The following is a 22,153-nucleotide window of genomic DNA, read 5'->3' on the forward strand; positions in this document are numbered from 1 at the left end:
AATGAAAGAGTTCGTTATTTTTAGCGCGCCTAACATGTTGGTATGGAGATGCCGCAGATTTCAATCAGGTATAGTCTACTTTCTTAATTGTTCTCCTGTCAAGATTGAAATTTAAAGTACATTTTATATGGAGACAATGGTGACTAGTTAGACATGCTTGTGTTTATCAGACTGGTGCAGCAGCGGTGCCATGCTCATAATCCCTGGCCATTTCACTCAAAAAACGTGGGTCTGGCTGGAGAAAGTTGAGATGGTAGGGATAGTTGAGATGGAGTAGGGATCAAGGGGGAAAGCAACTAAAGAACCAAAAAGTTGTTTCCATCTGTCGGAACTTTGTAATTGTGAGGTTACCATCCAATTTTTTATGCGGTTGATCTGCAACCTACCATTGTTGGTAGTTTTAGTCTGTACCCGTCATTTGGGCACGCACCATTATGGAACTTTCTTTTAATCCCTTTTCTTGCCTGCCTACACTAAGATTATTGTTTTGCCTGATCACAGTACAAGGCAAGCCTCTCCCAAATCTTCAAGCTTGCGGTTCGTTACAAGATGTCATTGACGGCATATGAAATAATATCGGAGCATTGTTAGGTTGTGGAAGCGCGCGCAATATCTCTTTACGTTGGTCAAATTTCACTTCCTTCGTTAAAGCTACGATATACTATGTCTACTACATACTACCTAATGGAGAATGATTGCTCGCAGTTTTCTGGTATATTTTCGGGACTAGCTTAGAAAACGTTAACCGTGGTGCTGGTCTGCTGCTACTACTACTACTACTACTACATAACAACAAACTGTCAGATCCATCACGAATTAGGCTAAATGTTTTGTGTTACAAATTACCCGCAAGTTTGGGAATGTCTCTTCAGCATGCCATTCAGATGGTAACCTCGAAGTAACGACAATCAAATTAGAATCTAGGCGGACATTTTACATTTACCTGGGTTTTTTATTACCGAAAGTTGCTTCGTCACAGATCCCACTTCAATGCACCAGGAAAAAATCACTCAGACGCTGGATGGTTGTTCAATTAGAATTACCATTAATTAAATCTGGCTAGTTCACATATTATGGGTCCCTTGGATGGTCTCAATGGGGTCCGTGATGAGCGGCGTAGCCCATGATTGAGAGGGGAACATCTCCTGTGCTCCTGGTTTAAGTTTCTTATGGTGTGCCTCGTCCCTTTCCTTAGAAAGCCCTACGGTCGCGCTAATTTTTTCAAACGTTGACGTGCCCAGATGAACCCAAAGTGCGGGTGTGTCGCTCTGGCGCCTGTTTTGTTTTCCCCCATCTCTTCACACAAGCAGCTCTCAGGTCGAGGGGCAACCATGTATGACAGGGTTCAGAATCCTTTGAACATGTCCCCAATCTGACCAATCACATGCTGACGGGAGCAGCGCTAGAGCGCCTTCCACTTACATGCTTTAGGTACTTTAGAGCCTTACTCCCCTTGGACAACTTGAGGCGAAGACCTTGATTTAAGTGCCTCCTGGAATCCCTCGAATAGAACCAAAATAGGTACATCACAACGTCTATTCTTCCTCATCAAAGCCGAGTTTATAATCTCCCCAGATCCGAACGTAACGTCAGTCTATTTCGAGTGTCTCATCTCTTTAAAGCTATCTGTATGTGCCGCCATTACTAGTCACAGCCTTCTTATCCCCTGCACAGATGGATTCATCGTATGTGGAGCACAGAGACTCACGTCAGTTCAGGTCCCGAACAGACAGTCACCTGTCGTCAACTACAACGCAATTTCAAGGTCTTCTTATTGAGACTGACCCCGCCACTTCTTCAAACCACCAAGTTGGTATATCTTCATCAGACTCAGCAACAACAGCCTCAGCAACAACAGCTACCACACTCATTACTTCACCGATACCCACATTCCTTCAACAAAAATCTGAACCTTCAACTGCCACTGGTCTATCTTCACCAGCCCCTCAGCAAGACACACCATTTCCGATCCTCAACAAGAGTGAACTTGACACAGACTGGTCCTGTATCACGAATTCAGAAGCTCAATCAGGCAACTCACTTGAACTACGAATCCATCCAGGGCAAACGTTTCCTGGTACTGAAAATCTGGAATATAAACTTCCCATTCATTCAAATTCACTTCTAGCAACTATGTCTACGCTTGGTATTCAGCACTATGACCCACGGTTTGATGCCGGTGCACGACCATCATATACTTGGCCTCGTATGTGTTTAAAGATTTTCTTGAAAGTATCAGGACTGACTAGAGTAGAATTCGAGATGAACGAACAATTCATCCAACAACATGATTTGAGCCCACATATGAGCCCACATATGAGTCCTGGACAACTATCACCATATAACGAGCTTAAGCCAACACCAATGTACGCACGAGCCATTTCAGACAGCCCACCACGAGCAAGTCTCACGGCTGAACAGAGGGAACTGAAGCGTCAGCGCGACCATGCAAGGAGAGAAACAAAGACGAGACAAAGAAGGGAGAGATCTTTGAGCAACCCATACGCATCAAACAGAACAACACCAGACATGTTACCACGAACTCTCCCAGATCACTATTCAAACCCTAATTCGCTTGCTCCAACTCCACTTTTATCACAAGGTCCTTCTAATCATGGCCTCCCCAGTCCATCTTACCTCGCACCATACTCGCCACAAGTATCTGTGACTGATACTACATCTTCAGACATGTATGGGCCAGTTTTCACAATGGGTCCAAATGACTATACACCAATCTCAGCGTATTCAGCACCATACTCAATGGGAGGCCCTGAAGGCACCCTTCCTTCATACGCGTATGTATTTTCCACAAAAATGAATTTTCAATTCAAATCATCTAATTAGCAATTCCTAGTCCTAGACCACACTCCCTTTCATCGGCCTCCGACCAATCTAGCCTCGGCAGTATCTATGTACCACACACACACTCGCTTTCTCCCTTGACTCCCCTCTCCTCGATATCTCAACCCTCACCCCTCGAACCTCGCGATCACGTTCGTGTCGTGCAATCGCGACCCAAGCCCCAGTGTTGGGACCATGGCTGCAATGGTCGTCAATTCAGTACCTTCTCCAACCTTTTGCGTCACCAACGTGAAAAATCAGGCGTAGCAAGCAAATCATCATGCCCCAATTGCGGCGCCGAGTTCACAAGAACTACTGCTAGAAATGGCCATATGGCACATGAGAAATGTAAGCAGAGAAGAGATTCTTAAGCTAGCATAGCTGTGCTGGTTTTTTATTATTTTCGACGCAGAGGCGCGTTTCATTTTCAGGGGCTGTGCAACACTAGGCGTGGGTTTGATTTATTTGGGGGCTGCTCTTCTTCATCATTTACTTGAATTGGATATTACATGCGACCAGACGAGATAAGACGAGATGAATAGGCTATGAGAAAGAATGAATGAATTGTAAGAATATCGGGTACCGGGTCATCTCATAATTTCATCGTCACACTCATCACCATCATCATATTCAGGTCTCTGGGATAAGGAAGGAGTTAAATTTAGAGCTGCCACTCGTTGCATCTACTTATTGGGGTTTTGGTTAGGTTTCTTGTTTTGGCTGGAGAAAGTTATTTTTCGGTTTTTATGTATATGGTCATCTACTTCGTTTCTCTACACTCTTTCAAGCACTTTTATTTATCCGGCTATAGCGAGTCTTGTTTTTTTGGGAGCGATAAAAATCATTTTTGTTTGCTTGTTTGTTTTTTATTTCTATTTTTACTTTGTACTGGCTTTTCTGGTCTGGTCTTGTTGTCATTTGCAATCTGCAATGTTATACCCCCAACTTCTCCTTAGAAGCTTTTAAAGAGGCATTGTCAATCGTTTTGTTTGGAATCAATCATGGGATCATTATACCAGGTATACATTGGGTATATAGATTAAATGTATTATGGATTTGGAAATATGAAAAAGAATTAAGATATCAAATTATTAAGACTGAATGGGGAATGTTTTTGGTGTATTTGTATGTACTAAAGCTGTCGTATGGAAATGTGGGATGCGAATTCAATTTTCACGCTTATTTAGTCTATTTGATTTGATATCTCTCCCGGGCTGAATGTGCGACTTACAATGGAGAAGGCATTGACTGATTGATTAATTGATTATTGCCGGACTCTCGACGAATCGACGAGCTAGCTTACGAGCTCACGAATCAACGAGTCAATTGGAGAGGAGGGTAAGAAATACGTGTCGAGGTAATGAATGCTGAAGATGACTCTTACAGTCGAGCGGAAATGTAAGAAGGCGTCAAGTTAGCAGTGACGAGTCAGGTTCGTGAGTACTACTCGGGGTCCAAAAAATGCGGTAAACAGGTTGTGGAAAGGGGAGTTGGTTCTGAGTTCAGCCAGTGGCGACGAGGCGTTTTCTTTGGCAATGCTATAGTCATTACATTGCAAGCTGGATGATTAGTCGGTGTGTACTTTGTGATTATTAAATTCTTACTTTGCAGTTCTTGGGGGAGACACGACTGTATTCATTGGTTTCGGTTGGGGGTTGGGGGGAGGTAATATTGAGCAGAGATGTCCAGTTGATTTGATGTGCGACATACCATACACTATAGCATCACGCCTCGAACCAATCTGCAGTGTAGTTGTATGTGATACCTACACAGCTTGAATAATCAGATTTCACTCGCATCAAATTGGGCTTGGAAATTCCAGATAGATGAGAACTGCACTCATTAATTGTCCTTTGCATCTGTTATCGTTGCGGTTTCAAGAAATTTTGTTTCCATCGTGTACATAATTTCCCCAAATCATGACACAGCCCCTTCACAAATAGCAACAAACAGCTGGACGAGTTCTGCTAGTAACAACGCCTCTGCATCTCCTAGGCATTTCAGATCAGGTGGGTGCAGCATCAGGTACAGCACGTTTTACATACTCATGAAACGCAGAATGGCAAGCTGGGCGGCGTAGAGAACGACGTTCAATTTGCTTACATGTGCTACACTAAATTAAATGCTACATATGCATACATAATGTGCGCACCCATGTGTGTGCATATTAAACAGGCATGGCATGTGGAATTCCTGCAGCGTTTCCTTTAGCAGTCCTGGCTTGATGTGGCCACGGTGAGATTTTGGGAGGCCAGGGGAGTTGAGAATATCCCGGTTTGCCATGCGTACAAGCTGTCTTCCTTGCCGAGGGAAATCATACATAGAGGACCAAAAGGGAAGAGTCAAGTACAATCGCTGATCTGGGATTGGGGGCCGGTAAGCCTTGGTTGGCTCGTTTGTCTTACTATGTTGCATTGCAGATTGAGGTTGCAGCACAACGTGGAAAGAGTTATGCAGATGCAAAGAGTGAAGGGAATAAGGAATTAAAATCTCATGTTCTTTTTGTACTGTAGTGCATCCGAATCTGAACGGATATGCAAGTGCGGAGCGATGGATTGTATGCGATGTTTGTTGTAAGATGGTTTGCTTATGAAATTGAGAAAGATGGTGTTTCATGTTCTACTTTTCGGAATACGATGGCAGGTTGAAACTTACAACAGTGCAGGATATGTATGCTGTGCGACAAGAGGAGAAAAGGATAAATCGGTCTATTAGGTTGCCAAATTATTGTCATAATTCTCATTCGGTAATGTTTTTGGAGTAAAGAAGGCCACTTGGTTGGTTGACTCCATCTTCTCCGCTAAAGCAATTGATATCACTGGGTGGGCGAGGTGAACTTTCAGGTAAAAGCTGAATATCCATTGATATTGAATTGTACCGGCCGAGTATGTAAGATTGGACGTGCTGTACTACAACTATCTGTCCCTTATATTGTATGAAGTTAATCTTCATGTTCAAATCCGGTTCTGCGGTGAGATACGATGAAATGAAATGGTAGGCATGTATGTAAGCAAACTCAAGCAAACTTCATACCGTGTACGAGAATGCGTGTATGAGAATGCCCATCTTACGCCAAAATGATTCTCTTCGTATATCTGTTTAGATCTTATAAATTCATTTCTCCATTTACACTTGGCTTTTTCTGCTTTGGGATTACTGTAAATGGAATGGTGCAATATAATCCTTCAGCCTCGAGTTGCATGGGTTTGCCCCTCTTTCCTAGATTAAATAGGAAACTGCTGATATAAAAATAACGTGTCAGTAATACATGAGATCATGTACCTATGAATACTCCGTTCAGATGTTGAGTCCAAAACAAGTTGAGAATGTTGACAAGGTGATAAGGTAACAGTAACAAGGCATATTGACAAGGTGACGACGTGATCAGTTCTAGAAATTCTATATTCTGTCCCGCATTGTAGATGGAGATTATACCTATGAAACCCGAACCAATAGATAGAAATGGCTAAATTCGAGACCCATATTTGATTTGTCAGAGCTAACCTATAAACCCCAATTAAAATAACACGACTCTTGAGGGAATTTACCCGGTCTTAGAAACCTGTCGTTCATCGTGAGAATCCCTTTCGACTCACGACGACTAGGTGTGCTAACGACCCCTGGACCTTCTAACGTGCGTACGGAGGGGGCAAATGAAATACCTATCGATAAAGGTGCAGATCTATTGTGCCGCAACTAGTGCATCAATGAATGCTGGATAATGTTGCAATGCATGTGCAACGTCTCAAACCTTGGAAGTCCTGATTCTTGAGACGATTGACTACATCCTGCATGGCATGACTGTGAAGTTCCAATTTGGTCCATTTTTCTGCATGTCAATACTTGTTTTGTATTTTGTACTCGGGCTCGCCGACACTCTTCACGTACATCTATCTTGATTGCGTAGCATCTGATAATTTCGTCGAATGTGTTCGTCCCGGAGTATCAAACAGTATGTTTCCCTAGGGGAAGTCGGAAAATGCAGTCTACAGATTTCTTCAGCGTCGGAACGAAAGCGAAAGTATTGGCGCATCATCGCGAATGTGATTGCTTCCAGTATTCGATTAGTCCGGGACATGCGGTGAAAGATGTACTGCTTGGAGTACAAAATTCTAGCCAAATCAAAAATTAAATTGAACAAACTTCATGGTGCTCATGCTCCTATCCAAAATGCTCTGAATCATTTCTTCCAAACGTCTACCCAGTCCGAGCTAACAGCTCTCTGCAGGATTTCTAGGTATAAGACAGAAGATTTGCTCCTTCGGGACAATCATCAGAGCCAATTGATTTATAACTCACAGAGGCTTGACTTCTTACGGGCCTCTCTTCCCCTTTTTCTAGTACACCATGCACAGTTATCTTATCCCATTTTGATTCATTTTGTTCCCTTGCCTAGTATGAATTATCATCTCATTTCGTGCTCGTTTGATTCCATGATTTGTACACCTGCTGTTCTGTGTTGAGTTCAAAGGCAACCGAGACACAGGTATATCAATACGATTCTCTTCTAAGTTCTAAGGTCTCAATGGTAATACCATTGCAAGTATTCAGGGCTTTGAAGAGATTTCATCAAAGCAGTATATAGCCATTTATAAACTTACAAACACTGGCTCAAGGAGTCAAGTTCAATGTTTCGGAAAGTTCACGCAAGAGTAGCAGCCTGAATGATATCAAGCCATAGCACCATAGTTCTCAGGTTTCATACTTATATTGGGTATACGTCCAGAATTTGCAGTACTTCAAATCTGGTGACCCATATTTTTTGTCAATTCTTTTGAGTTGAATCATACAAATGAGCTGGGGGTGGGAGTGAGCCATCTGAATTCATATCAATAAAGCATAATTTTGATATGGCCCTCTTCTACGAGGTGTCTCAAATAATTCAAAGCGTGTCATGAGATGCTCGAGTGATAGCGTGACGTAGATTGCCTTTGGGGTACTCCCTCAAATTTGCAATGGCATCGACATGTCACACTCCTCTTCCCAACCTCCGCATTGCCAACTTGTTAAATGGTCAGAAACAACAGTCAATCGTACTAGAAAACTATGAGTAAATCTTCCTCGTCCTCATACATTGACTAAGAATTTTTTTATCTTTTCTGTTCCTTCCTCTGCCTTTTAAAACTACCTAGTGTTCTAGTATTCCCTCCTAGCATATCTTGGCCTTCTGGAATGAGGGGAATATCGTAAATCATTCTGAAGGGAAATAACAAGTATTACTCTCTGAAGAGGAATAGAAAGGAGCAGTGAAAGTTGTGTGCAGAAATAGGAATAAGTAAAAGGAAATAGCATGGCGTATTCCAAAGCGAGGGGATCTTAAGAAAACAGACTTGTGATCTCCTATTTTAGCAAAGTGGATCTTGACAACAAGATTCGAGTAACATTTCAATGTGTTCCAAGGTTGTCTTTTTGAGTATCAGTGGCATAAGGCTGGCTTCTATCGAGGAAATGGCCTTGTAGCGTATAATGATTACTACAAAAGGCGTGGGAAGCAGGAGGGTAAAGCATACTAGGTAGTATCAAATTAACTAAGATACCCACCTGCCGGTAGTAAGGAAGGTATCGGTGGTGTAGAGATAATATGAGGTTATCATGGGCCTCCTGCTAGTCCTATTCCGGACTAGAGACTATGCACCTACACAATACTTATTTTTCAACGTTGTTGTTTCCAAACTTTGTATAAATCGTACCTAGCAACTAATAACAATCCAACCTTACTCTAATAAGTGAGAGTTTCTAATTTACCGATGCACTTTCCCAATCTCATGCATCCTCTCCTGTTCCCTTTTTCTCACCTCATCCCTCGCAGCAGTCCCATCTTCAACCGCTTCCAACGCATGCTCTACCTCCGCCTTCCCAGCCTTTTCTTTCTCAACCCTAACCTCATGGTCCACTATCTCCCTTTCTAGTCTTTCCTTATCTACACCCGCCTTGATACTCACCTCCTGTTTCAAAGCGCTCAATGTCACCTCCATCTGCGCAAGCGTCGTGGCTCGTTCGGAAAGTAGATTATTCAGCTTCTGCACCGTCTCTGGATCGTTGTGCTCTTGTTCAACAGTTATCGCGGCGTTCATATCCCACTGTGTGGTAAGTTTATCCTCGGTAGTCATCTCAAAGGTGGTTTCTGCGACCAGGCCCTCGAGATATTCTTTCACGTCCCCCTTTTCAGTGTCTTTGGGTAACGTCTCAGAAGATCGTCTTGGATGTCGGGAAGGGGCTTCTGAAAGAGTGACCAGGCCCATGCATGAACTACCGAAGCCCGGGTACCGCGCTAGGCTAGTTCATGAACCAGCTCTTTAGGGAGGACAAGTTTTTCGGATCCACTGGAATTGATTATCTCCATCATCTCCTTGGTGACGATCTCTTGCTCACTTTCTTGAGTTCTAGCAGTTTCATCTCCGTGATCCATGGTTGAATCGCTTTTTCGTAGGTCTTCCGTACTACCTCTAAGGTCTCCTGCGATATGTGATGCGCGAGGTTAGTCATTGCGAGACTATAAGACGGCCGAAGTAGGGCGCTCATGTTGATAATGCGACCGCCATCTCGGAGACCGCCTAGAGTATCGGGAGCCATCGGCTTGGTGCTGTCGAACTTTGTGGGGTCAAGTAACGCGCAAACCTGCTCGGGAGTTATATTGAGCCAGTTGATATTTTCAATTTCAATTCGATTCCCTTTCTCGTGTTCAGCATTCTCTTCATGTTTTGTCTCGTCAAAGGGAACGAGGGCGCCCACGTTGTAGGGAATATGGGTAATTCGCCGCGCCATGGCGAGCCCTACCGGCGTGGCACAGGTCATTCCCACGGTACAGATTAAGCGGCGCAATCCGGCTGCGGGAGATTTTTTCCACATGTTGAATAGAAGGCCAGTGTAGGCTCTGTCACGAGCTTCTGAGCCGAACTCATTTTTTTTTTATCATGACTTTACTCATCTCAACCAATGTCTCGCCATTACATTGCCACAAGACGTTACTGATGGGCTAAATGTGGCAAGTCAATTAGTATCCCCGGGAAGATTAGGCGACAGAATGGAGTTTGGGGAAGGTGTTCACAGTTGCTTACCCCGTTTCGTTTGTCAGCGAGCCAATGACCGTCACCAGTTCCATACACCACGTAAGTCACTATTTCAGGATTCGCTCGATTGATTTGGAGACAATGAGTAGCCTGTCCACTTAAGCTGTGGTTTCCCGGCAGCGTGATGGCCTGAACTGTGACTAAAATTCTCCCATCCGAGAACTCTCTGTATCCGAACTGGGCAAGATCCACCATGTTACCACCGATATACACAGATAGTTGAGCTGTGGGAACCTTCTGTTCTGCCATGATCTTATTTATAACCGCATCGTGGCCCTGCTGAAGCGCAACCTTCTTGTCTGCCGCTATGATTGTTCGATCCAGCGCGCAGAGCCCGGGCCCGGTTAGCTCCTGAGCAATGACAGAGTCTTTCTCTAGGATATAGACCTCAGGATGTACGCTCGACCAGTACATCGCTAGCCAGAGGCCACTTTTCAGATGCTGTGTGAGATTGACGTCGAAATGGAGCAGTTGTCTCCTCACGTAGAAGTGGTCTTCTAGGCCCCTCTTGCCTTCGTATGCATTAGGCTCCGCTTCAGATAGTAATTTGGCAACTTTGTCACAAATCCCATACGAGAAGTTGTGAGCAGCATTAGCATTACTAATAAAGATATCCGATAGCTGCCGGTTCGAGGGCGATTGTCCATTGTTGAATAGTGCAAAGTACTTCGAGGTGAAGTCGTACAATCCGGATGCCTCCTTGCATTTCGGTTTGTATGGATTGTTTGAGAAATAAATTCTGGGCTTATTTCCCAGACTATTGTTAGCCAGGCTCGCTGTGTGATGGTAGATCTTCTTTGAGAACATGAAATGGATTGGGTAGTTTTGGGCGGAGAAAACTCGAGAGAGAAGGGCAACAAGCTGGGAAATCCAAGAAATGAGTTTGGGGCGCCTGACAAGGTAGAATGAGGATTCCTTCGAGCAATATGTTCTTATAACCCATTCCACTCATGATACGGTATGCTTCATGAATAGCTTGAACAGATCAAACGAACCCATCACCCTTTTCCGTGGTTCGTTTTCAGCTGAGCTAGAGACAGCAGCCTAGGAAACGTCTTCTATCGGAACACTACTCAACACACTCCTAGTATTGCAATTTTTGTCTCGAAAAATCAATATTCCCGTCACGAATTAGGACCCTGCAGCGAAAAGTCGTAGTCTTCGTCTCTGCGCAAACTCTGCATTATGCCCTCTGAGACAGACCCCAGTGTCGATGCTGGTGGACTTTTCATCACAACGAGCACCGCTGACGAGACGATTTGCTATGTCGCTTATCGCTATGCCTTCATACTACCCGATAAATCCCATGACGATATCATCAGAAAGTTCCTCCCAACAGACACATTCCTGTTTGATGTAGCCCGGGGTGGCAATGTACCTAGAAAGATTGTCGTGGTAGCGGATGAATTAATCTTTGTCGGAAACTTCAAATATTGCTTCACTGGCCATGATATTACCATTCGGTGCCGCAAGCTCATATTCATTCCCCGAGATGATCAGCCAGTCGAGATCGATGTATCTGGCCCTGATCTTCCGGCCGATAAGTCAGTGGGGGCCAATGGTGCTGATGGCGATAACGGAGAAGTTGGAACAACGAGTTATCAGTACTATGAAAAAGAAACCATGAAGTTTATTCATCAATTCAAAAGAAGACCCTACGTATGGATGACAAGAAGCCCAGCCATCCAGGATTGAACGGTGGGGATGGGAAGCATGGTGTCGATGGTATCCAGGGCCATATGGGCAGCAAGTTTGAGCTGAGCTTCAAGGTCATTGATGTACCTATCAACAGGGATAAATCGTGCTTCAAGATTCTTGCAAATGGCGGACAAGGAGGCGATGGCGGCAAAGGTGGGAGGGGTGGCTCTGGAGGAAATGGAGCAGCATTTGATTACGACAGACAGGCTGATGATACAGACATGCTTAAACAAAAACCAGAATGGTATAAAGAAGTTTACTCTGGCGGCAATGGTGGGAAAGGAGGAAACCGAGGTGCTGGTGGCACTGGAGGCAATGGCGGATTCATAAAAATATGTAACGCTGGAACCTCCGAGAAATATCGACAGGTGTTGGAGGCGATTTTCTATTCACAGGCTCGGAAGGGCGTAGTTGGAACACCTGGGGAGCCGGGCGACGGTGGCGGCGGCGGGACCTCTTCGAAAAAACCCGATATAATCATCTTTACTTAGCAAGTAGTTCGATTACTGACACACCCAGTTAAGTTCAGGAGTGTGCTGCATATTAGCACCCTGACAATCTCAATCCTCAGACTGGCACTAAGAACGTCGAGTGGTCGCAGTGTATGAATAGATATAAATATAGGGCTGTAGATACTTACAATCATATACTCCTTTAGTAATGTTAATTAATTCATGAAATCCTATTTTCAATATAAATATATAGCATTATGTCAAATGTCTCATATCGAAACCCTATTAAAAAAGTACTGAGAATCCCAAAGGATATTGGTCTGGATAACATACCTACATAGTATACTCATTTAGCTTTAAGGAATTAGAGATTGCTTCTGCTATTAGCACGACTCAAGACACAGTTAGCTGGTAAAAGTGTAAAGATAAACAAGTCGTGTTCAATGTTGAGATTATCCAAACGAATCCAGATATTTCGATAAACATCGTCCATCAGAATCCTTTCCTGGTTCATCAAAGAATATGCGACTTTTTTAGAACTTGCCATTTGCTGGAAAGAGTAGAGGTGCCGAGGAAAGCGAAATAACCAGAGTTGCTCCTATTCAATACCTGTCTGTATATATTATTTAAATTCCGACGAGCATTTAAAACCCACATCAGAGATGGGAGACAAGGACTCAGTGAAGATGCCAACTGCTTTCTTTCTTACGCCGCAAACTTCTGGTGTGAACATGCTGATATATTAGAAGAAATGGAGGATAATAAGAAACTATCCAAGTCTTTCTTAAGTGAGGGGCAGAAGTAGTGAAGGTAGAGGGACTATATACACAAACCTCCTCCAGCCTATCAAGAACCATATAGATTGGATAGGATTCGTTGAGAATCCAACATATCATATTTCTACCAAACATACTAGAAAGTCCACACAGGCATAGCTCAGAAAAAAAACAAGGTGTGACCCCGATTGGTACAAGTACTTGAGGCCTCTGCAGCTACTTTGGAGCTCAACGCCTTGGAAATAAGTTACCGCTGAAACTCGAGATTGCACGTTGTATTGATCCGCTCCTGGTACGTTCAACAGGAGACTTATCAGAAGCTCTTATCAAGCAAAGAGCCATATATCTTGTGCGAATGACGAGCTGGTCCATTAAGCTTTTGCTTCTCGGAAGCTAAAAAGAATATATATCGTTGAAAACCCACTTGTACCTGAACCTGGCGTCCAACAAAAGACTTAATGTATGTAAGACGGCAGAGCAACACGAAGCACGATGATTGGTTTGTTGCCAGAGCACATATCAGAGATATCAAAGATATGAAAGATAACACTATCGTGGGGGACTTATCTACTTATCTCCCTACAGATATGATTGATATGAAACCAACTATAAAGACGAGGGACCCTGAGGATATCAAGACAGTGAAATGATCATCTCCGCGGCCAGGAACGGATTGAAGAATGGTAATTGAACTCACACATAACTCTGGAATCATGTATCTCGAGGAACAATTATTGAATGTGCTATAATCTATTGTTGCTACCAATTTTGCAGAGGTACTTGGTCTGATGAACACATCTTCTCGAGCGTGCATGGTTGCTACCGAACGGGAACGGAAACTAGCTCAAAACACTAGGTAGGTAACCTTAGATATCTATTTCTCAGCCGTATCGTACATCGAAATAGAAAACTGTGACAGCGAGAAATTCCAGACGCGAGTGGCCGCGGAGAAGGAAGATACATATATATCACAGATGCAGCACCGACAATCTCCTCCATTTCTTTTTCACAGCAGAACCATCAGAACTCGAAATTTTCCCCCACAATCCTTATCTCCAAGGTGGGTCGATTCCCGTTCTCGGCTTCGCTAAGCCTCGTCAAAGATAAGAAGCGACGACCCGACGACGCGACTTCCTCATTCATGCGTTTCTCTCCCCTCCAGGACCTTTAGAGCTGCCTCCAACCAGTCTTTGGTTGGTGATGACACCGATTTGTTAGATTATAGCCACCGTCATTGGCTATCTTGAAATTAAGGTTTGCTTGCGCCGAGCTTCTTTTAATGAGTGTTCATACACATTCAAATCATGGGCGCGACAATTCATCTATGACGGTGCCTGCGATTGCTCTCTATCAAGATAACCCCAGGGCACTAGGATATATACTCGGGGAAGCAAATACATGATGCTTGGGAGTAAGAATGCAAAGACGCCGTCTATTTCACGGTATTGCTTTCGCGAGCATTGCTTTCAGCTCCCGAGTCACATGAATGTTGGAAAGAATTCACAATCCAAGTACAAGTTACGAAGTGGTCAACATTGTCCCTCAACATTCCACGGGTTACTCTCGAGAGAATTTTGCCGTGACAGTATTGCTTGCATATTCAATCATATCAACCGTGTAAAATCCCCAAGAATGATCTCGACCCCGACCTCACAAACATAGATCTCCCACTCCCATCCATCCCGGAGATCTCTGATATCCCAGCCTCAAGATACACATCTAGATAGTTTGACAGCCACCAGATATTGGCGCCCAAGACTTCAAAGCTGGAGTGTCCCATATTCGGTTCACCTACACTACACCCAGCTCGCCGCTTATCTATCAAGCACAGACGAGGCGTTCCGTACCCGCGCCAAACTTCTGGTCGACCTTCGATCTGCGCAAGGAAGTGATCCATGGCATTATTAAATCGCCCTATAGATTCAACCTAAGATTGCTCTGCCGGAGATGCTTCAACTACCAGTGGGCGAGCGTCACTTATCTATGATCTCAGGCTATATCATTTCATAATTTATATATGCGTTCGATTTCCTTATTCAGATGATCAGCAATTTATAACAATCTGTATCTACTCGAGTTGAGAATTCAAAAATTAGTCGTGTTCAGAAATAATCCAGACAGAACGAGTCTCAATTGACAACTCTCTTCTCATCTCAAATATCATACCAGCTTTGCCATGTTCAAAATCCAAACACTCTGGCAAGCGCCAGAGATCAACCCAGTCAATGGGAAAGCTCGATCTATCCCCGTCCTCAATCCGTTCAACAAATACGGCAGAGTGTTCTTCTTTTCCTGGTGGGGCTTCTTGATAGCCTTTTGGTCCTGGTTAGTCATCCAAACCCCCCTTTGTTTATTATCCTCACATCACGCTAATTCTTGTATCAGGTATGCCTTTCCGCCATTGGTATGATCTAGTTCTATCGCTTGTCGTTCTTCGCCTTCTGACCTGTTCCAGCTATCTCTCACAATCAAGAAAGATCTTCATCTCACTCAAAATGAGATTGCAAATTCCAACATTATTGCTCTTGTGGCGACGTATGTATAATAAACTGCATGTACAGTGTTTATTCACAATACTAACACTCACCCTACAGACTCCTCGTCCGATTAGTCGCAGGCCCATGTTGCGATCATTTCGGCCCCAAGGTTACATTTGCAGGATGCTTACTACTCGGAGCCATTCCGACTGCTCTTGCCGGCACCGTGACGTCTGCAACCGGTCTTATGGTCCTCCGATTCTTCATTGGTATACTCGGCGGTTCTTTTGTTCCATGTCAAGTATGGTCCACTGGTTTTTTCGATAAGAACATTGTTGGTACGGCCAACTCCTTGACTGGGGGTTGGGGAAATTCGTAAGTAACTACCCTGACATACACAACACCCCACTTAGCAACTATCGCATACTAATATCTGCTCACACAGTGGAGGAGGAATAACTTATTTCGTCATGCCAGCCATTGTCGACTCTCTGATACTGAACCAAGGACTCACTTCCCACGTCGCCTGGAGGGTATCCTTCATCGTCCCCTTTATTCTCATAACCACAACAGCCATATCGATGCTCATCCTCTGCCCTGATACTCCAACTGGCAAATGGTCAGATCGGCACCTTGCTGTCCAACAAAATCTCCGAGCTCACGGCATCCACAGCCCCTCGGACAATATAGTATCCGTCCCTGGCTCAATCACTGACCGCAAGCCTGATAACATCCATTCACCCACCGATCCCGTCTCATCCTCAAACTCCACCTTCGGCAACGAAAAACGTCTCGAAGAAGAAGCACAAATCGCATCCGCCAAGCATAGCACCGCAGAACCCTACAACAACGAAGCTCCCCTCCCTCCCCAAGAAATGCTCACCATCGCTCGCGGCGAAGTAATCCAAAAACCCTCTTTCAAAGAAGCCCTCAACGTAATCCTCACCCCACAAACCCTCCTCGTCGCCTCCTGTTACTTCTGTTCCTTCGGCGCCGAGCTAGCCATCAACTCCATCCTCGGCTCCTACTATCTCAAAAACTTCCCCAAACTAGGCGAAGCCGGAACCGGTCGCTGGGCAGCCATGTTCGGTCTCCTCAACATTGCTTTCCGTCCTCTAGGCGGCATTCTCTCCGATCTGCTCTATCGCAAAACAGGAAACGTCTGGGCGAAGAAAATTTGGCTACACACTCTTGCCATTTTCACCGGCGCCTTTTTGATCGCCATCGGACTCACGGATTCACATAGTCACTCCACAATGTTTGGACTCGTAGCAGGCATGGGACTTTTCCTCGAAGCAGGCAATGGGGCGAATTTTTCGCTCGTGCCCCATATCCATCCATTTGCCAATGGAATCATTAGCGGAGTCGTTGGCGCGTGTGGAAATTTGGGAGGAATCGTATTTGCGATTATTTTCCGCTACGAAGGGAAAGATTATGCGAAGTGTTTTTGGATTATTGGCGTCTTCACAATTGCGGTAAATGTAGCAGTGTCGTGGGTGAAACCTATTCCGAAGGGACAGGTTGGAGGGAGATGAGATGGGGTCTTTTCTTTTGGATTAGTATTTTTCTTTTCTTGTTTAGTATTATGTCTTTGAATTTTCGGCGGGGAAAGTATATACCAGTAGTTCTAAATTCTCTCATGAAGGATTAGAACTGACGAGGAATATTGACGGGGGAAATGTTAAAATATACCAAGGAAAAACATCAACTCTGATAGCCTTCTTTATATGCAGCCAGCTCATCACCGTGATCTGCCTCCAAATTCGAATGTCGTTTAGAACAAAGATTGAAGTCAACATGAACATGTCTTTTCTTCCTCTTCTCTGAAAACCATGGTATTTATTTCACGCCGCGTCAAGAGAATAGATGTTTTTCGCCAAAGCTCAAGCATTCCCCTTCGCTATGTTTTCAAAGCAAAAAGCATTTCAAAGTACGAAATAGATTTCATTCGCCCTACCATGTCCGGATTCGTCGATTTGTCCGGTGTCTCCTAATATAATTGACGAAATAGCCATCCCTCCATGCAACCATGCATGCCTGTTCACATGATATACTCCGTGTAAAAAGCATCCATCCTTCCCATCCTATAATTCCTTGCACTTTAGCTTTTGAAGTGATGTCCTCCCATACAAAGGAAAAAGAGAAACGTGTATCAAGTGTTCGCTTCTCCGTATTATATCGTGTCAACATTCCATATTGCCCCATAAAACCCCATGCAAAGACATATCCTATCCCTATTTTCATACTCTCCTGAGTTATTAAATGATACTCCTCGCAACTAGCGCACGCCTTCAAAGTCTACCATGCCTTGCTTTGAATATAGCAACCTTATCATCATAAAATAAGATTTCTCTTAACCTCAACCTCACCTTCCCCTTACCATCACAATCACTGGCCCCATCCCAGCTGTCTTCGTCGCTCTCACCGTCGTCATGTTCATCACCATCCGATAGCTCATCCTCTGTTTCGTCTGGATCAATAGGAGCAATAGCCGTCCCATTATCGTCTTCCTCTTCGTCCCCTTCATCATCATCATCATCTTCATCACTCCCATCATCATCCTCCTCCTCCTCTTCGTCATCGGTTACAGGTCCGCCGTTTGTAGCTGATGTGTGGGTATCATGTGAAGAAAGTAATGGTTCATCGTGAGGGCGATTTTCCAGTATCTCGAAACATTTATGCGATATGCCTACGTAGCAAAGTTCGACTTCTGGGCGGAGGAAAATTACGTCAAGAATCTGGTGAGCGAGTTCTTTGGGGTCGAATGCGGGTGTGATGTGGTCGGCGATGAAAGGAACACTGAGAGAGCGGAGATGGGGTACTTGAGGAAGGCGTTGAAGGAAGTGGTGCTAGCCATTATTAGATATTGCAATAACGATGCAGTAATTTCATATTGACGAGATTCGAATTGTAAGTCAATGGGTCATTCTCGGAACACTTACCCAGTCTTTATAGTCAATTGCAATACTTAATTCGCGAAGATTGCTCATACGGCCACTAGTGATGAAATTCAAGACATCACGGTTGGGCATCCAGGCTTTCCATTTGGTGGATTCGACTGAACTATTCACATTCCTTGGAGGTCTTTCGGAGCTATCCAACAATAGCTTTTTAAGACTAGCACGATGTCTCTTGAGTGGCCCCCGATAGATGGATTCCTATAGTCGCGTCAGCACTCTACTAAATACTCACACACATATTGAGCTTACGATTGTCACCGACGAGTTTGGTGCTCGTTTTCTGTCTTGCAAGAATAGTGTTTCTAAAGTGTTTGGCGCCAATGTTTCTTTCAAAAAAGTTATCAGAGAAGGAGATGCTGCGTCAGTATGGATCTTTTTAAGATTTAGATGATATAGCATTTGTGTGCTATGCTTTGTCGAGGTATGATTGCCTAATGGCGAAGGCGCGAAATGCTTTTTGAGTATGGACCAAAGCTTGTCATGGTGTGGACAGTCGAGAATAGTCAAATTGGTCAGAACGGACCAATCGAAAGCTCTGTGCAGTACATAAACAGATAAAGGAACTCTCTCCAGTTCCAATGTCTGTAAGCGTAGTTTACCCTCAAGTCTGTCTCTACCAGCGGGGAAAATTTCCGAAAAGTGTGCTTGTTTTCTATTCGATGATTGAGAACTTCGCAAAGGAGGTTCTGCAGGGATATCGGAAGGTACAGGTGGTTGTAGTATGTCATTGACTGTAGTATCGTTATCCGATGTAAGTTGATGTTCGGATATCAGCGCAGTAAGCGAATCCATATCAGAGTGAGGCGATAATAGAGTGCTCGAAAGGAAATCTTCATGGCCAGGATCAACATTATCTGGAATGGACTCTGCTTCAATATTGAATTCTACTCCCTGTGGATTGAGTGCACCTGACGCTACTGGAATATCTTTATCGCTCCAGCTTGGCTCCGTATAATCATTTCCGGCTATTTCAGGAAGTACATTTTCCGCGGCGTCGATGCTACTTTGTTGGGGTTGCACCTGGCTATTCGCCAAAAAAGAACCAAGTTTTGGACCCTTTGTCCTCTCACTTTTTATCCTTCGTTTGTTCCGGATATCGAAGATGCGACCCAGAATAGTGCCTAGTACCCCACCTAATCTTCGCTCGCCAATCTTACTGGCACCGGGCCACTTCGCCTCGTGATCAACCTGTTGGAGCTCAGGCCCGTCCCATGGAAGAGCAAAATCGCGCTGGGTGGCCTTCGCAGAGATACCGACACGAAGTTCCCGAAGTTTGTCCTTTGAACGCTCTATCAAAACACTCATCTCGTCTAGATAATCTAGTTCGTCAATGTCCAACACAGACAAGCTTTGTAATGGAGGGAGTACGCTAAGTGTAGGATACTCCACACGACCTTGTGAATATGCCATGGTTTGTACGGGAGCCGACGGAATCATTGAAGAACCGGATGGTAATAACCAGCCTATCGAAGTCATTGTCTTCCCAGCCAACATTTGATTCGTAGTAGTAGATGGTGTGCTTGGGTTCTGCGTTGAAGACATGTGAATAGCTTCGGTATTATCATGCCACCTGACCCAAACACGTTCTAAGCGACATTCTTGTTTTGGACTCTTGTATTGTAAAGAGGATAGAGCAAGCCAAACGTCTCTCAACACCCCTGTTGGCATATCCCAAACAAATGTTTCTAGATTGATCATTCTAGCCACGGCCAACGCAACAAGCGTGCCTAACATCTTCCCACTTTCTTTAGTTATGAGGTATTCCTGCACCCAGTCGGTAGGTCCGTTTCCAAGGGAAAACTTTCTAGTAAACTGTGGATATTCATTACCGACCCGCCTAGGGATGCTAGAGGGCTCTGGTTTGGCCTCATGGCTGCAATCTATAGAATTGTCTGTTCCGCAATGCTTGCAAACAAAAGATTGTGTCGAATTTGGATTCGTGAAGGCATTGCCCATGCAGAGAGTAGAAAGTCCATAAGTAAGCGCATCGACTCCGGTCCTCGGGTCAGACGTAGCATGTGCATCGGGCCAGACGATATCAAACCGCGAATATATATAAGGTATTGCTAAATTATGCAGAGCAGAATGGGTGAGGGCAAGAGAAGTTAAGTCATTGGTATGAGTAACCTAAATGTTCCATCAGCTTTGAACGAGGTGGCTGAAAAGTGAATCAATAGTCTACCTCCTTCACAATCTCTTTGAGAACGTCCATGGGCAGATCCAATAATCGAAGAGGGCCATTCCTTTTCTCCACTACCGCAGACCATTCTTGTTCTTTATCCTTTGGTAGCAGGCTGGCAATTTTAGTCCTCGCATCGATCATAGCCTCGTCAGCCTTTCCGGAAGTTGTTGGTGTAGCCATTACACTACCGGAAGCAATAATGTCAGGTAACAAGGAAGTATCAAATGATTGTGCAGCGGCGGAAGTTTTTGGGCCAGAAGGGGAAGATTCATCGGATTGTGATACAATATCATCGAGTTGGGGATCAGGAGGAGGAAGGTGGCTTGTCATTGCGTTGCAGTATTGAGATCTGAGTAGGTGGACTGTATATAGAATCGTTCACGGTGATGGTAGTAAGTAGTACTTTCCCCTCGTTTGAGCAACCAGCATAGTTGAGTGACATGCAATAGATTGATCATATAATGATGTGAGTCTCTGCGATCAAACCATAATTCTCCGTTGATAATTTTTGCCTTTGGGAGAAGGGGGGGGGGAGGAATTAATTGTTTAAGTAGATAGTATTATTAGGTGGTTGAAGTTCGTATATAGATGGATAGCGGTACAATGAATGAACCTTATGGAGTAGGTAGGTGCTTGAGAGGTGAATGGATAGTAGGTACAGCCAATTGCGGCATCGAGCTCATGGGCCAGTAAAATAGATGCCTAATGAATGATTTTCAGGCACCACTATCTCCCTCCTTACTGACTACCTACCTAGTCCGCACGCAGGTAGGCAATATTATTAGGTACACGCGCTCGGGACCCGGCCACTATAGAGTTCTGCTGAATACCTGGCTCGGCCTGGGTACCTCCCATACAGAGTAGCTGGAGGTATATAAAGTGGTTTCGTATTTATCACAGCAGAGTAATTCTCAAACTTCACTCTCTATTTATATACTAGGTACATATACTCGTATATACTCTCTATTTATACCCATTTACATATTCTCGATTTATACACACATATATACTCCAGCTATGCTCGGTAGGTACTCCATTTTGTTATATACACAATCTAGATTATAGAACAGATTATCACCACCAGAAGTCTGAGATCCCCATAGGTACGCATAAGAAAGGGATAAGGATCCATCAGATAGATAGATAGACTACTGGGTACCTAGGCATGGAAAAGAGACGATAATACCAAGATACGAAGTTTCAGTATTTGTTTTTTTAATATCAATGTAGGGGGGAAATTGAATAACAAAACATCATCTGATTCTGAATCGTTTTCATTCCCCCCATTTCCAATCCACAGTTTCTTTGATATATATAGGTACCTATATATATATATATATATATTGATACCTACCTAGGTACCTACTACCCACTACCTACTTTCACTACGACAGAATTATAAACATCAACAACAACATCAATTCCCCGGTTGGCACACATGTGCACACACCACTTCCAAGAAACAAACTTGGAACTTGTACTTGTCTCGAGCTTGTCTTGTCTTGTCCCTCAAAAACATAAGCAGCGCGACCACCACCCGCACACTCATCAGATCAATTTAAAGAGCATCTGACACCCTGGAAATATAGATTACCAGATTAGCGACCCCTGGAACTTAAGATTCTCTCCTAATCGCCAGTCCTGCGTCCTCCCATTTTCATGAGGCTGGCTGCCATTTGGCCTACCGTTACCTCTTA

At 44.2% G+C, this 22,153-nt stretch overlaps 7 protein-coding genes across 7 annotated transcripts; 3 read left to right on the plus strand and 4 right to left on the minus strand.

Moving 5' to 3' along the window:
• Positions 1-1,241: 1,241 nt before the first annotated feature.
• On the plus strand, positions 1,242-4,165 carry EAE98_005656 (uncharacterized protein; the record flags this gene model as incomplete). The annotated part of the gene is made up of 4 exons (XM_038953278.1): positions 1,242-1,363; positions 1,719-2,206; positions 2,255-2,795; positions 2,855-4,165. 4 exons carry the CDS (start codon positions 1,242-1,244, stop codon positions 3,210-3,212), a joined length of 1,509 nt encoding a protein of 502 aa, XP_038810379.1. The 3' UTR covers positions 3,213-4,165.
• A 4,417-nt stretch (positions 4,166-8,582) lies between these two features.
• Positions 8,583-9,083, minus strand: EAE98_005657 (uncharacterized protein; the record flags this gene model as incomplete). Its single annotated transcript, XM_038953279.1, has 1 exon — positions 8,583-9,083. The coding sequence occupies one exon, from the start codon at positions 9,081-9,083 to the stop codon at positions 8,583-8,585; it is 501 nt and encodes a 166-aa protein (XP_038810380.1).
• Positions 9,084-9,183: 100 nt separating this feature from the next.
• On the minus strand, positions 9,184-9,690 carry EAE98_005658 (uncharacterized protein; the record flags this gene model as incomplete). The annotated part of the gene is made up of 1 exon (XM_038953280.1): positions 9,184-9,690. One exon carries the CDS (start codon positions 9,688-9,690, stop codon positions 9,184-9,186), a length of 507 nt encoding a protein of 168 aa, XP_038810381.1.
• A 49-nt stretch (positions 9,691-9,739) lies between these two features.
• On the minus strand, positions 9,740-10,718 carry EAE98_005659 (uncharacterized protein; the record flags this gene model as incomplete). The annotated part of the gene is made up of 2 exons (XM_038953281.1): positions 9,740-9,817; positions 9,900-10,718. The coding sequence occupies 2 exons, from the start codon at positions 10,716-10,718 to the stop codon at positions 9,740-9,742; spliced, it is 897 nt and encodes a 298-aa protein (XP_038810382.1).
• Positions 10,719-11,096: 378 nt separating this feature from the next.
• EAE98_005660 (uncharacterized protein) lies at positions 11,097-12,100 on the plus strand (the record flags this gene model as incomplete). The annotated part of the gene is made up of 2 exons (XM_038953282.1): positions 11,097-11,539; positions 11,593-12,100. The coding sequence occupies 2 exons, from the start codon at positions 11,097-11,099 to the stop codon at positions 12,098-12,100; spliced, it is 951 nt and encodes a 316-aa protein (XP_038810383.1).
• A 2,913-nt stretch (positions 12,101-15,013) lies between these two features.
• On the plus strand, positions 15,014-16,849 carry EAE98_005661 (uncharacterized protein; the record flags this gene model as incomplete). The annotated part of the gene is made up of 5 exons (XM_038953283.1): positions 15,014-15,162; positions 15,223-15,241; positions 15,293-15,372; positions 15,432-15,689; positions 15,760-16,849. The coding sequence occupies 5 exons, from the start codon at positions 15,014-15,016 to the stop codon at positions 16,847-16,849; spliced, it is 1,596 nt and encodes a 531-aa protein (XP_038810384.1).
• A 299-nt stretch (positions 16,850-17,148) lies between these two features.
• Positions 17,149-21,034, minus strand: EAE98_005662 (uncharacterized protein). Its single transcript, XM_038953284.1, has 4 exons — positions 20,457-21,034; positions 18,524-20,401; positions 18,257-18,472; positions 17,149-18,163 (listed from the first exon to the last, which is right to left on the minus strand). Exons 1-4 carry the CDS (start codon positions 20,784-20,786, stop codon positions 17,606-17,608), a joined length of 2,982 nt encoding a protein of 993 aa, XP_038810385.1. The 5' UTR covers positions 20,787-21,034; the 3' UTR covers positions 17,149-17,605.
• Positions 21,035-22,153: the final 1,119 nt, after the last annotated feature.

The sequence above is a fragment of the Botrytis deweyae genome (genome assembly GCF_014898535.1).
Source record: "Botrytis deweyae strain B1 chromosome Unknown BDEW_011, whole genome shotgun sequence".
Taxonomy (NCBI): domain Eukaryota; kingdom Fungi; phylum Ascomycota; class Leotiomycetes; order Helotiales; family Sclerotiniaceae; genus Botrytis; species Botrytis deweyae.